Consider the following 16,381-nt stretch of genomic DNA (forward strand, 5'->3'; position numbering starts at 1 on the left):
ACTTTGCAGTGCACTCCATGAAAAACTAATATTTAATGTCTGAAACACCTGACTCAGATTCTAGACTATTATGTTACAAACTGTAAGGTTTTCTGTTCTTCTAGAGAAACATAAAGGGGGCTGAAGAGACGGCTCAGTGGTTAAGAGCACTTGCTGCTCTGGCAGAGGATTCAACACCCACATGGCAACTCACAACCCTGACTCCAGTCACAGGATCCAAGCCTCCTCCTCACCTCCACAGGCACCAGGCACACACACATGCTGCACATACATGCAGGCAAAACAGTCATACTCATAAAAAAAAAATTTAATTCAAAATTAAATCCAAGCCAGACAGTGGTAGTGCACAACTTTAATCCTAGCACCTAAGAGGCAGAAGCAGGCAGATCTCTGAGTTCAAGGCCAGCCTGGTCTACAGGACAGCCCAGGGTACACAGAGAAGAAAATTTGTCTCGAAAAACAAAACACAAGCCAGCCAGCCTGGTCTACAAAGTGAGCCTAGGACAGCCAAGGCTACATAGAGAAAAGCTGCTCAAAAAACCAAAAAAGAAAAACAAAACAAAACAGAATTCCAAAAGAAAACAAAATTAAATTGCTATTTGAGGAGCCAGTGAGACAGGTCACTAGGTAAGGGCATTTACTGTCACGCCTGACCACCGAGTCAAATCCCAGGACCCATATGACGGAAAGATAGGACTGACTTCTGGAAGCTGTTCTCTGGCCTACATAGACACACACAAAATAAACAAACTTTTTTAAAATTAAAAATTGCTGAGTGAACTGCTGGTCTGAGTTCCCTAAAAAGCCTTCAAATGATTTGGGGCTTAGGATTAGTATAGTTTCCAACAGTTTGTGGATAGCTTCAAACATACTTCTGCCATTCTATGTATGCTACATTATTTATGTGAAGTGTCATTCTCAGTTTTGATGATCTATTTCATTAATATGCAAAATTGCCTTGTCTTCAACATATGGTATTTGTTACTTTATACCAAAGAACTTATTTAAAATAAATTTCTTTACAATTATTAGTAAATGTTTATTTCTATACCTATTTTATACACCATACACATAGGATGGGAAAAGTTTACAAGCCCTGCTCCAGAAACACCTTTGCCAAGGTGACTGAGCAGCCGTCACCTCCCTGCGGTGGTCGTGTCCAGGTGCCTTCCACCTGGGGCCCCTTCACACCCCTCGCACACTTCCTCCTGAGCACACCCTCTTTCATTCCTTTTCTAGTCAAGCCCTTGCTTCTTTCTGTGTTTACTTCCTCAGGCTGCAGTAAATCCCACCACACTAGACAAACGAGAGGAAACCCTAATTCTCTCTCTGTGGCGTGGCTCTTCTTCCCGTCACCACCAAGTATTCAAAGCAAAGTCAAAATAAACTAGTTCAGCTCCTGGGCACACAGCCACATCCACAGCACACAGCACATAGCCACAGCACACAGCCACAGTCACAGCCACAGCACACAGCCACAGCACACAGCACACAGCACACAGCCACTCTCCCAGTTCTCCCTCTCTCACTGGTCCCTAAGTGCCCAACAACTGGCTTGTACTTCTAATGCTCATCAGACAGTGGCCTTCCAACTAAGTACTCCTTTCCAGGGAACTCTTTGGCGCTAATGTTCTGTTATCTCTGAGCTGCAGCTAAGCTTCCAAGAGCTCCAATCTTTAGGTGGCTACATTTCCCCCTAAGTTTTTTAAATGGTATGTCCTAGGGGCTCTTTCCTTTCCTGGCCCCCTTTGCATCACTACTGCTAAAGACCCCATCAACATTATCTCTTTCTTTAAAAATTACATTCATTTATTTACCATAGAGGTTCCTGGTAACTGAACTTGGGCTGTCTGGCTTGGTAACAAGGTCTTTAACTGCTAAGACAGTGGTTCTCAACCTTCCTAAAGCTGCAAGCCTTTAATACAACTCCTTGTGTGTGGTGAAATAAAATGATTTCATTGCTACTTCATAACTGTAATGCTGCTACTGCTGTGAATCATGGTGTAAACATCTGCTAAGCAACTCTCCAAGTGGCTGCAACGCACAGGCCGAGAACCGCTGTGCTAAGCAAGCTCCCTGGTCCCCACATTATCATCCTATCCCCTCTCTCGCTGCTTTAACTACTTCTGAAGTTTAACTACTTATCACAGCGCCTATAAGCCAAATCTGGTAACCACCTGATTTTATAAGCACAGCTTTATCAGAACACAGCAACGACCCATCTACTTACCAACTATCTACTGTTCCTTTTGTGCTCAAAGCAGAGTTGAGTAGTCACGGCAGATGAAATATAGCTCTCCAAAATGTAAACTATTCAGGTTTCAAAGACTATGGCTATTTACAGAAAAAGCCTGTCAACCTTGTTCTACAATGTAAAATACACCAAGTAAATAGTCCTAATAACTTTTTCTGCTTTTAAGTCCCAATGCCAAGGCTGTTTCAGGCCATCTATGGTATTTCTAACTGTATTACTCCCAACTTGTCTTGTGCTCTCACCAACACCAAAGAACTGCTGCAACCAAAGAACACTTCTGTATGCATAATCGCCCCACTTACCACCCAGGGAAGAGGATTTCCACAACCTAGCCCCTACCTATCCTACTTAACCTTCTAACCACTGCACATTTAAGAAATACTCCTTTATTTAGTTCCCTAAATAGAGCACATTGCCTCTTCCAGGCCCACCCAACACTTACCACCAACAGACACACCTGTGTTTACCACCTTAAACTTAAGTACAATCACGTTCATGAAGCGTTCCCTGACTCCCCCAGGCCAGCTTAGATAGCTGCTTTCCCTAAGGGCCCACTGTACTGAGAACACATTTCCTTCCATGAAAGTATTTCTTTGCTTTCCACAGTCCCTGTACTAATAATGTTGGTCTTCAAGCAAGAACCCTGAGGCAGACTAGGAGGATTCCTTAAGGGGACTAATGCTGGTCTTGCCCCTTCTTACTTTCATGTTCTTAAGCAGTTTACCTAACTTATTCTCCTTATCCGTGTAACAGAACACTTACGGCAATTAAGAGTATTCTTATAAATGGAGTGTTTTGCTTAGTTAAGTGTTCCACAATTGCAGGTAATCGTTATCTTGAATGTTTTATCCCTCAAACTCAGCTCAGAATCCAAATAGCTAACTGCTAAGTGGGTGAAGAACTACAGAAAGCGTCTCAGCACACATTATTTTCACCTGCATACTTAATATTTCTATAGGAACATTTACATTCCAGACCTCGTCTTTACACTCAAGTGTTTCAATCGAAATGTTAACATTCAGTCCCGTGTCCTCCAATTCCACACAAACCAAGACAGATGATCACCTAACAAGAATGTTACAGAGACCACAAACAGACTTGAGTCAACTTAGGAAGGAATGGAGGCAGAGAACATACTGGTAAGAGAGAGCAAGCCACAGAACTAAGACACTCTGAAGACTTGTCTGCTAAGACAGGAATGGAAGTAGTTCCCATGAACGGAGACGGCAGGACCTAAAGGACAGCTTCCTTAGCAAGACCTTCAAGGGAGGGCCCACTCAGGATGTAAATACCTAGGGCCAGGCAGGTGGCTTCGTGGGGGAAAAACAAAACAAAACAATTGCCAACAAGCATTGTAACCCAAAATCAGAGCCAGGAACCTATATGGTAAAAAGAGAGGACAGACTCCTGAAGATTGTCTTTCCGGGTGCCCTACTGCTCCCTAGCCTTGTTTACTACACCAGGAGCACACAGCACTTGTGCTGCAGTGTTTTCAGAATATGACGTGCTAACAAACACACACAAAAGCATCCTCTACCCCAAATAGAGCGTTTCAGTTCTCTTAAAAAGATATAAACATGAAGAACAGAACTTGATTGGTCTATTTTGTGTTAGCCAGAAAAAGGTGAGGCACATTAACTACATACAAGAGACAGGAGCACGCAGACTGAAGAATCCCATCAAGAAAGCTGGCTACGGTGGTAAACACCTATAATCCCAGCATGTAGCGATGAAGGCCAGAGGATCACAAATTTAAGCTCAGTCAACGCTACCTAAGACCTTTCTCAAAGGACAAAACAAAACAACCTACCAAGAGATACCCAAAGTTGGGGATTTAGCTCAGTGGTAGAACGCGTGCCTAGCCAGCGCCAGGCCCTGAGTGCTGTCCTCAGCTCTGGGGTTAAAAGAGAGAGAGAGAGAGAGAGAGACACCCAACGACAGGAAGTAGCTTCCAAAGGATCGTTACCAAAAAGGTGTAATAAATGTAATGCCCTTGTTGCAGCTGTTTGCAAACGCTAGGCCTGGAAGGCTGTACTTCCAGAACTGTTCCAAGTACAAGCATCCTGAAGCCACTCTATTCCCTCAGGTATGGCCAAGCATCACCTCTGTCTACACTCAGCTGCACAGTGCAAACTGTTCACAGGTATCAGACAACTCAGCACCCAACACTCAATTACTAAGCATAAGCCTAGGGAAGAATCTTCCCACTAAAACTGCCTACATCAGAGAAAAATATTTCATAGGTTTTTGTTTTTTTAAATTCATTTTTACCTTATGCTTGCAGAGACCAGAAGAGGGCACTAGATTCCTTACAACTAAAGTTACCAAGACTTGGCAGCCATATTCGTGCAGGGAATCATGCGTAGGTCCTCTGGAAGGGCAGCCAGTGCTCCTTACCATTGGCCACCTCTCCAGTCCCTCATATTTATAAACTTTATGACTAAACCTCTACCCAGAACACAGGGAAGCATTAAATGTTATTAAATCTGTTTTCTAACCACTAGGGTCTGTGAATCAAATAAAAGAAGGGAAGGCTACTACAGAAAAGCATGCTGACAATATCAGAAGATTAGCAGACTCAAACCCCGCAAAAGTGAGGAACAAAAAACTTCACAGCCCCAGAATAAAAACCCAAATTTTAACTGAAGGCATTACTTATAAAAAGGACACCCTAATATCCATATGCATAATGGGTATTCTTAAGAACCAAGAAAATGAAACTATAACGAAAGAGGACAGTATAAGACATTTTTTAAAATGGCATTCTAAAGAAAAGAAAAACTGGCATATAAAGAATTCTATAACCCAGAAAGCCTGACAGTCGTCAGTCCCTCCTCTGCTCTGACAGCACTTGGCAAAGGTCACTCTTAGAGCCTGGCAAGCTGCACACTGAAAGCCTGCTCAGCACCAGTCTGACTGAAACTCCCTAGATTAGGGGAGAGGGAGGAAATCACTTTTCATCCTTTTAATCTTTCTTTTAGAATAATTAATTCTATATCATAACTGACATGGTGAGGCTATAGCAAAACCACAGAAAGGATAGTTACATCAGCCTTACAATGTTCCTATCCCCCAGGATGCTACCGCCATTCCTTGTTTATTTAGGAATGGTGCCAGCCACACAAGACAGTACCACCGACTCTAAAGCCAGGCTTTCTAGAAATACACTGTGCAACTCCTTTACTTAATAGCAAAAGTTCATGTTACTTTTTTCTCCTTAAAGTGTTGTCCAGTGTGTCTTAACTCACCAAAATAACTAAAATTTATTTCAGCAAATACCAGTAACTTTCTTATTTGTGACCCTCTGATCAAATAATATCATCAGCATCCATATATTCTAAAACACATAGCATCCATTAACTTTTTTGATTAAAAAATACTGACCTGAGAATGGTGGTAAACAGCTGTGATCCTACACTCAGGAAATGGGTGGTAGGATCAGAAGTTCAAGGCCAGCCTTAGCTACATGGGGAGTTTGAAGGCCAATGTGATTCTTGTAAGTCTTGTCACAAGCAAACGTAATCTGAAGCTGACCAACCCTGTGTGTTTAGTGTTCAGTTTACAGAAGAGCCTAAAGATGGAGCAGAACATGAGGAACAAATTAAACTATACCATGAGGAGAGATAGACTGTGCTGGACCGTCTCTTAGGCTCAGCCATGAGACTGCTGATACTTGTTTTGAACCACAAAATGACAATCCGCCATGGTGCAATGCAATGTAAGAACACTGACCTGTTTTTTTGCTTTTGGTTTTTTCAAAAAATTAGTAACACTTATAAATGTCGGGAAACACCAGGGTGCACATACTCCTAACACTAGCACTACAAGGAGGCAGGAGCATCACTGCAAGTTCTAGGCCACCCTGGGCGACACAGCAAAACTTTGTCTCAGAAGAGGGAGTTGGGGGGAGAGGATAGAGAGAGACAGAGAGAGAGAGAGAGAGAGAGACACACACACACACACACACACACACACACACACACACACACACACACACTGTAAGGCTGAGACTGTGGCTCAGTTGGCAGGGTGCTTGCCCAGCATGCTAGAAGCCCTGGGTTAGATCCCCAGCACTGGACATAGTGGTACATAAAGGACTATCAGGAGTTCAGGGTCACTCTTGGCTACATAACAAGTTCAAAGGAAACCTGGGCAGATTCATGAGGACCCTACCTAAAACAAAAAAGGCCAAAATAAATAAAATGGTAGACAGACAACATCCAAAGTGTAGCAAATAACCCACTGATAGAATGAATAGACCAGTGGTTCTCAGCCTTCCTAATAACACAGTTCCTCACGGTGTGCTGATCCCCAACCATAAAATTATTTCATTGCTAGTTCATAACTATTACTGTTATGAATTATAATGTACATAAATATCTGTGTCTTCTGATGGTCTTGGGCTACCTCTGTGAAAGGGTCATTCCACCACTCTCCCAAAAAGGAGTCACGACCCACAGGTTGAGAATCACTGCAACACACACAATGCAGTACATACCTACAATGGAATATTAAAGGAAGGGAAATTTTCTATATGCTACAATATGGTAAGCCTTGAAAACATTACACAAAGTGAAAATAAGCCAATATCAAACAGCTTGTGTATGAATTTTAATCCACTAAACACATGCCTCAATCTCCTAACACTTTACCTGTCATAATAAAATGTATGGATTTTATTTTCAAAGAAGAAGGGAAGGGCAGTATAGGATTAATAGTCTCCATTCAAAAATGTACTATGCCTTTTCCCTTGTTGCTTGTCTGAAGGCAACATGGTTCCTAGCAGCTCAAGTCCCCTGTGGGAGCTTCACCAGGGTTCTGACTCTTGCTTCTCTCCTCAAATCACCAGGAAATATAGGCCGAATATGTTCCTGCAGAGGCTGGTTCCATCAACATGCAAAACATAAGCTTTGTTAGGTTAAGTTGTACTAAGTGATCTTTCTTGAACAGGTTATTCTAGAAAGGTAAGAGAGCATGCCAGTCTTTGTACATTTACAACAAACAATAAAACTCAAGACCCCCTTGCACGCACGCGCACACACACTCACTCACACTTTGCAGGGCAGCTGAGACTGCTCAGCTGTTAAGAACACGTGCTGCTCTTACAGAAGCCCTGGCTTTTATTCCCAGCGCCCACATGATTGTCCACAAGTCTGTAACTCCAGTTTCAGGGGATCCACCACCCTCTCTGCCACAGGCGGCAGGCATGCACTTGGTACACAGACATACATGCAAGAAAAACACTCACATGCATAAAATTAATTTTAAAAAATATACATACATACATACATATATACATACATACATATATCCGGGTGTGGTGGCGCACGCCTTTAATCCCAGCACTCGGGAGGCAGAGGCAGGCAGAAAGCTATGAGTTCGAAGCCAGCCTGGTCTACAAAGTGAGTCCAAGACACACACAGAAAAACCCTGTCTCAAAAAACAAAAACAGAAACAAAACCACACATGTGTACATACACCTGGGGAATGACTGCCGCTGGTGTCTGGCATGGCGTGCTCGTTAGACTGTTTTGGTACTTTACTTCAGCCATGCCGTGGAGCAGACACTAAAGACCTAGAGCTGGTGCCCCCAAACCTAACAATCAAGCTGGGAGACCGACAAAGCACAACTGAGCTCTACTACAACTACAGAGATCCTCTCAGGAGCAAAGGAAAGCGCCTTGCCCTACAGTCTTTTTAAGAGGTAGGAACTGGTCAATGAGCGGGAGGCAAGGAAGGACAGCAAGCTGGCCCTGAGACCAGACCGGCCCTGGCCAGAGGGAGGGCAGGATGCCAGAGTATGGATAAGCATGTAAGACGGTCAGTCTGTAGAGCTTAAGGGGGTGAGAGGGGAGGGGTAGGAGGGGGAAAAAGCGTCCGCTGGCTGACAGATTCCCAACGTGCTAAAGGAAGGCACGACTCTGAGGTTGATTTTTATATGGCCAGGGGACAGGCAATAACGCCTCAAGTCCAGGGAAGCAGAGTTTGAATAAATAGGCGAGGCTAGAATCCAGGCGCTGCGGAGGTTGAGACTACACTGACTGGCATCTGACTGAAGGTGAGGAAGGAGTCCAAGAAGGCGTCAGGTTTCAACTGTAGTCACAGCTAGGGCAATGGGAACCCAACAGCAGAGCGTGGCTTTACCACTCACTCAGCACAAGAAGCTGCCGAGAAGCTGCTGAGGTGCCCATGTGAACCCCTGCAATAGGTAACTAACCAGATCTCCCTCCCGCCTTGCCATCCCCCTCCCCACCTCAAAAGTGGTGCTAAAGCTAAAGGGAACTGCACAGCATATACCCACACTCAGTGGACAGGCGGTGGAGTTGGCAAAGCCAAAGGGACTCAAGAGTGAAGGCACCAGGAGAAGCACACGCCTCCATCAGGAAATTCAAGAGCATTAATGCGTGACATAAGACATAGGGACTCCTGAAAAAAATAAAATCACATTCTACAAATTTAGTAAGTGAAAAAGTATCAGGAAAGTTGAAGTAATAAGCACCTTCAAGGCACTGAATATGGTTGAACAGAGCTAAAAAAAAGAATGGGTGAATACCAAAAACACTGTGTTCAATTGCTATTATTTAGAAAAGCTCAATGTTGATGCACTAGTAAAAATAAACACGGACTAGTATGATTTATTTTTTTTAATCTTTCTTCTAGTGCACATTCAAACATGAATTTGTTCCCCTTACAAAAGTACACTAAAGCAAAACAGATTGGGTTTGATCAAAAAAATATTTTTTACAGTAAGAGCCTGGAAAGCTAGCTCCTGGTTAAGAGCACTGTTTTTGCAGAGGATGAGAATTCAGTTTCTAGCACCCATGTGAGGCAGTTCACACCGACCTGCAACTCTTAACTCCAGGGGATCCAGTGCCCTCTTCTGGGTTCTCAGAGCAAGCATCTGATGCACTTATTTGCACATAGACACACACACACACACACACACACACACACACACACACACACACACGCATGCACATACACAGACACACCTTTTTGAAAATTTTAAATCTTTTTTAAAAGCTCATATTTAAAAAAAATCTTACACTATTTTCTCTCTCATCCCTAAATGCAGAGTTTTAAGAAATACATTATCCAGTCCGTTTCTCAAAAAGTATGCATGAAATTTTACCAACCAATCAGTAACGACCAGTGACACTCCAATAGTCACCACTTCACAACTATACACACGTGTGGACTGTTGAACGTCATACAACTCTATCCCAAACGAGTGAAAAGAAACTCACTTAGGAAAGTACTGAAAATAGCAAGTGATGGTACAGAACACAGGTCAGTCACAAAGCCCTTTTGGGGTTCTTCTAAAGGGTCTGCTTTAATTAGAAGCATACTCTTACTGATTGCAGAGGTATCTGAAGGAGTCTGAGAAGAGCTGACAAGAGTAAGTCCAACTGAAAAGACAGCCAGTGGTGTGTATACAACAGAACTGTGTGTGGGAAGTCCGGAGAACCACTTACCAATAGGATGTCTACAGAGAAAGAACAGTGGTGGAAATACTAACTGAATTGTAAATGAAAAACCTGTTTTATTCTTGGTACTAAACCTAAAGGATAAATGTTCCAGTGTTTGTTAACCCAAGAAGATGGGCAATCGTTTGGGGGGGGGGGGTAAAATTAACTCTCTGTTAATAAGAATGAAACTTTACAGAAGTGAAAAAGGGCAAATAAATTCAATGATAGATTGCACATAGTTTATGAGTAAGGTTTTAAAGCACCGACATAGGACTTTTGGGATGTGGTCACCATTTCTTCACACCTTCCCTGGCTCACTAACCTGCAGGCACGCGTCATTCACATCAAGCCATAGCCTCCCTCAGTGGAGGGAGCAGAGGGAGCAAGACCTCTAGTGTAGAGTCCCGGTGCTCGGACACACGCCAGGGCTCAGCCCCTCAGCACGCTGTGCCGACAGCTACTGCAGAGCTGCAGGCCTCTGTTTCCTCCACAGCAGGTAGGAACTGCAACAGTGCCTACTTTCAGAGGACGGCCATGGCCAATAAATAATCCATATAAAGTACTTAACACCATAAAACTCATTAAGTATTAAGGTTTCTGTCTTAGTTGTTGTCTGTTGCTGTGATGAGACATCATGATCAAAGCAATTTACAGTAGGAAGCTTTTAATTGGGGGCTTCCTTACATTTCAGGACGTTAGACCATGACCATGGCGGCCCAGAGCACAAAGGCAGGCAGGCAGGCAAGCATGGCCCTGAAACAGCAGCGAGAGCTCGCATCTGATTCGCAAGTTGCAGAAGGAAAAAGAAAATGCAGCAAGGTCTGGTGTAGGCACTGCACCCCAGCGACACAGTGACACACTCCAGCAAGGTTTCACCTCTAAGGCCTTCCTTGGCACTCAGGCAATCTCATACAAACCACTCGTTACTTTTTTTCTTTTCTTGGTTTGTTTGAGACAGGGTTTCTCTGTGTAGCCTTGGCTGTCCTGGACTTACTTTGTAGACCAGGCTGTCCTGGAACTCACAGCGATCCACCTGCCTCTGCCTCCTGAGTGCTGGGATTAAAGGCATGTGCCACCACGCCCAGCTAAACCACCAGTTTCTTAATTTCATATTATTCACAAATGACAAAAATGTCATCCAGATAGCTCAGTGGGTAATGGCACTTGCCACAAGCCTGGCAACCTAAGTTTGATCCCTACCTGTGGAGGAAGGAATCAACTCCCGCAAACTGCTCTGACTTCCACAAGTATTACTATGTGTGGCACATGCACAAAAATAGATGAGTAAACCAAAAGTCAGCCAGATGGTGGCAGCGCACACCTTCAATCCCAGCAGATCTCAGTGAGTTCAAGGCCAGCCTGGTCTACACAGTTAGTTCCAGGACAGCCAAGCTGCACAGAGAAACCCTGTCTTGAAAAAACAAAAACAAGTGTCATATTCTTGAGGTTATATATACCCACATAAACAAGACAAGGTCACTTGGGTTTGGGTTACCTGAATGTCTGTTTTAGAATCATTCATTAAGCAGAATATTCTTGTTTTGTACACCTTTCTATATCTGAAAAGAGAAAACAACTTTCTTTTTAAAAAAGGTTAAGAATCAGCCAGTTGGGCTGGAGAGATGGCTCAGCGGTTCAGAACACTGACTGCTCTTCCAGAGGTTCTGAGTTCAATTCCCAGCACCACATGGTGGTTCACAACCATCTATAATGTGACCTAATATGCACTGTATACATAATAAATAAACAAATCTTTAAAAAAAAAAAAAAAAATCAGCCAGGTGTAGTGATGCACGCCTTTAATTCCAGCACTCAGCAGGCAGAGGCAGGTGGATCTCTTTGAGTTCAAAGCTAGCCTGGTCTACAAAATGAGTCCAGGACAGCCAGGTCTATCACACAGAGAAACCCTATTGGGGGGGGGGAGAGTTTAAGGATCAAAATATCTACTACTGAGAGACAAATTCAGACCTGTTTCCTCTTCAACTGTCTTTCTAAGTTAGCTATAAAAATCTGATTCCCTTACCTTCAAATCACTATCAGTGATAATTTAGCCCCTCACCTACCTCCACCTGTGCACTCAGGCTCACGTTATCTTCTGTAACCTTTACACAAAAAAAGGATGAGGAAGAGGAAGACTAAGAAGAAAAAGAGATGAGGAAGATCAAGTCCCAATTTCAAGTTGTAACTGTTCCGTCCAGTCTCAGTTTTTGGAAACCCCCTTCTTACAGACAGCACTTCCAGCGGACTAACCCTGCGGGCTGCTGTCTTTCCCCTTTCCCACTGCTCGCACCATGACACCAGCTTGCTCTTTGTCTGAATCCATTCGTGAGATCTCCCTCCTAAGCAAAAGCCTTCCAAGGGACACTGACACAAGGCAGGCCGACAGAAGTCATCTGGAAGCCTCTGGCTCTCGCCCTAATGTGACCGGGTGTTCTTTGCACCTGTGACTATTCACTAATTTTTACCTGCCCATGTCAAGTCTGATACATATTTCCTGTAAGATCATTTTGTCTCTTCAAAGCTCTTATGAAGTCACTCCTGACAGAATGTCTCCAAGATGTGTCTCACTGTGACTCTTCCTACTCACTCACCAGCCCTCACAGAATGCTTCCTTATTTCCCTTGTTTATCAGCTGACTGCATGACTGAAAACTGCTTATCTTTTGTCTACCCTATTTGTAGGAAAGAAACAATGTCAAACACACTAATAAGCACAACTTCCTAGTTACAGAACGGAAGTGTAGTATGACTCAAATACAGCACAGCTTTTAATGGGAAAAACTAAATCTGATATGGCATCTCCTCTTAGTTCTGTCTAAACCCACCGTAAGGACCCTAGATTAGACCTGATCCCAGGTTACTCTTCAGCTAAATTTATGGCACCACCCCAGCACCCGCAGCCCCTCAGTAAAAACAGTCCTATTGCACTTCTAGGAACTTTTCAATTAGTTCTCCTCAAATTCCAAATGCCTCCCCCCTTCCCCTGCCCCTCCCCCTTCTCCTGCCCCTCCCCTCCCCAGTTAATCCTCCCCCACTTCACTCAGCTGATTACTTTTTGAGTTGGGTGTCATGTAGCCCATGATGACCTTGAACTTCTAACCTTCTGCTTCCCCAGCCCAAGTGCTGGGATTACTGGCTTTTCTGGAGCAGTTTATTCCGATTTATCCACAAGGAATCAATGAGATTTCATTGCTGTGTGGAAGCCAACTTCCCTGACCAGTGTAGCGTTTTCTTACAGACTGTGTAGTAAGCTCAAGGCACAGACTGAATCTTAGGCTTTCTGAATGAGCAAGGCCAAGCATTCTAGGCACTGAATAGTCAGTCGTTCAGCAATGAATGCTCACATATGACCAGCACATTACATAATGTGAGATTCTATATCAAAGTACTTTTTTTCCCTCTAGCAATGACACTGCACACCTAACTCAAGAGGATTAAATGAGGTGCCAAGCTCTTGGTATAGTATAGTGTCTGCCACAAAGAACTATCATTTGCACGCCTAGTTCACGTCCTAGGTATAGTGCCATACCCGCAGAAATGCAATGCTGTGAACAAAACCCGACAGAATGGGTTGGCAACTATAGGAATCATTAAGCAAACAGGACACAAGCTCAAGTGAATCATGGCACACATTTACTCCAACATTAAGAAGAGGAAAGAATGTACAGTGATACGAGCATCCAAACTATTCAAGTTTCGCTTACAATAATAAAAGACAGCCTCAAGAAAAATGACTGGTGGGACTGGGTGTGGTGGCTCATGTCTGTAATCCCAGCGCTTGGGAGCCTGAGGCTCTTAACCAACCTGTCTCAAAAAGAAAACAAAACTAAAAGCAAGAGATTACTGGTGGAACACACACACATGGAAAAAATTGATAAAACAAAACAAGAGTCTGAGCTGGGCGTGGTGGTGCATGCCTGCAATCCCAGCTCATGGGGGCAGAGGCAGGCAGATCTCTGCCTGTGATCCCATTGCTCAGGGAGGCAGAGGCAGGCAGATCTTTGAGTTCAAGGCAAGCCTGTGGACTACAAGGCAAGTTCAGAACAGTCAAGGCTACACAAGAGAAACCGTGTCTTGAAAAACCAAAACCAACCAAACAAACAAACAAAACAAGAGACTGATGGCTGTTGTAGTTGCTAGTTTTCACTTTTGTTTGGAAGTAGTTCTCAAAAAGAAAACTTAAACGTGATCCGGTCAGAGATAGAGACCCTGAAGGCAGTCTCAGTCGAATGGGAATTCCACAGATATTCCCCCAGGTTTTTCCCAATTCATACTTAACTTTGCAGCTCTGAGAAACGGCCCAGCTTCATCTGCTTCTCCTACCAAAGCAAATCTTGTATTTCCTAGCCTCTTATCAAAAATGATAGGACACAAATCATATCACCCACTATTAGAATAGAGAGGAGGGTCTGGGCTTAATACAATTTGCCCCATCAAATCCAGGGGTGGAGTCCCTGTGAAGTTTATGCTATAACACTTCATTGGTTTTAGCAGGAGCAGAGAGACCTCTAGCGCTCCCCCAACAAGCAGAGTTTGCAAATAGTAACTGCTAATGTCACCTTAATGAGACAATGGCAACATGCTGAGTAGCAGCTAACTGAGTGACCACAATGAGTGTTTACAGTTTTGCAACCACTTGGAAAATGTACCAGTTTGGTGGCATGTGGAATACATAAGGACGGAGAAATCTATGTATCCAATTTATTTCTGCAAAACGGGTCAAAGAAATTATTTTCCTTATTATTCACACTTGCACTCCAAGATGAGCTTTAAAAAAATTAAATTAAATAAAAAAATCAGGAGGTCTGCACCACCTCCTTCCCAAAGCTTCAGCACAATGGATGGTAAACTATTGTCCACCTCGCTCCAAATGCCAACACTCAGAGAGGTACGTACGAGCTGCAACAGCTCGGCAAGACTGGTCCAAAGGACAGCACTGGAATATAAGAAAATGGTCTTGGCGCATCCTACCCTCCCCCATCCACCACCCTCAAACAAGTCAGTTACCCGGCTGGTCCCCACCCCCCTCCGAGGGCTGCCACCGCCCGCCTGGGCCCGGTTCGCACACCGTAGGCGCTGGGACCGAGGCTCCATGTGCGGCAGCGCGGGAGGCTGCACCGGCTGCGGGCACGAGCGGCGGCCGGGCCCCGGCAGTGCGGCCAGCACGCGGGGCGGCAGCATCCCGGTCCGTCCGTCCTCCCTCGCGGCCCACGGACCCCGCCTCGGCTCCACATCCCTTCCCTTCCCTTCCGACACCAGGCCGCGCCCGCGCGGCGGGGCCGAGCGCCCCAGCGGTCCCCGGTGCCCGCGCTAACCCGCTCACAGGGCGGCTGCAGCCCGGGCCGCAGGCGCCCCGAGGCGGCGGCCAACTCGGACTGACCGCCAGCCGGCGAGATCCAGCGGCCGCGGGCCCCCGCCCCTCCCCTCCCAGCCGCCCGGCGCGGCCAGCCGCGGTGAACACTCGCCTCCACATCTCGGCCCTTGTTCTTAAAGCTCTTGATGCGGTGGTTCTCCAAGCCGGGGTTCTCGGCCATGACTGCGCGCGGCTCCGGCGGCGGCTGCTCCTGCGGCGGCGGCGGCGGCGGCGGCGAGTCGAGCGGGAGGGGACGGAGGGGGAGGAGCGCGCGCTCCGTGACGCCTGGAGCGCGAGGTGGCCGCGGCGCGGGGGCGGCGCTGGGGAGCGGCGCGCGCCGTGGGAGGCGGAGGCGCTGGCTTGCCGGCTGTCGCGGTGACCCTGCCCCCACCCCTCCGTAGAGCCTCCCCACCGCCGCTAGTCATGTGCTAGAAATGGTGGCCGCGACCTAGCAGCTTTTACCGCCACCTTTAAAGCGGGGCGGAGGGCGGAAACTACAGTTCCCAGCATGCCGGGCGCGGGTGTGAGCCACGCCGTGAGAGGACGAGAAGCATGCCGGGAGGCCTGTGCGCGCGCTTTGCTTTCGGCGCGGCGCTGGGTGAGCGCGGGCTCGAAGCCCCGCCTCTGGGCGGGGCGATGGGCGAGGCTTCTCGGAGATGGCACCTTGCGGCCTATAGGGAGCGGGAGGCGGAGCTCCTGGGGGAGCACCTTGCTCCTTTCAGCTTGGAAAATTAGAAAAAGAACGGCCACGCTTTGCGCTTTTGGCTTCTTTAGGGTCTCCTCAAATAGCAGCCACCCTCAAACCCTGTTCTCTTGCTCTGCTTCGGTTTTATAAATAGCGGGTTTGTTTCCACTCCACAGATACATGGAGTGTGATGTGTGTGTTTATGCCTCCTGCACCACTATTAAGCTCAATGAGAGCAAAGACTTTGTTGGTCTCAAGAATCTGTCAGATCAAAACAGTACTTAGTAGGTTCTCGTCGAAAAAAACCAAAAATAACATTCTAGCATCTACTGATTTCTCCCAAGCATCTTTGGGCAACCTTCACTTTGGCAGCCCTGCTTTTCTGTGACCCCACGCCTCTTAGTCCACCTTAACACACAAGCAAACCCTTTAGCGTCGTGTTGGAACAATAATTGTCTTTGTCGTTATTGCTGTTTATGTTGGGTTGGTTGGGGTTTGTTTTTGCAGCAGGTGTACTTTGTTTATATGTGAGACTATTGCACTTCTGAATTAACTTAGGGTTTCTATTGCTGTGAAGAGACTCTGTGAAAGCAACTCTTAAGAAGGAAAGCAGTTCATTGG

At 45.7% G+C, this 16,381-nt stretch overlaps 1 protein-coding gene across 1 annotated transcript in view; it reads right to left on the minus strand.

Moving 5' to 3' along the window:
- Positions 1–15,306, minus strand: part of Kpna3 (karyopherin subunit alpha 3) — a 66,757-nt gene extending 51,451 nt beyond the window's left edge. The window contains exon 1 of the mRNA XM_051160664.1: positions 15,188–15,306. Within this exon, the coding sequence (XP_051016621.1) occupies positions 15,188–15,256 (69 nt within the window). The 5' untranslated portion in view covers positions 15,257–15,306. The remainder of the gene's footprint in view (positions 1–15,187) is intronic.
- Between the last annotated feature and the right edge of the window lie 1,075 nt (positions 15,307–16,381).

This window comes from Acomys russatus, chromosome 18, assembly GCF_903995435.1.
Source record: "Acomys russatus chromosome 18, mAcoRus1.1, whole genome shotgun sequence".
NCBI lineage: Eukaryota > Metazoa > Chordata > Mammalia > Rodentia > Muridae > Acomys > Acomys russatus.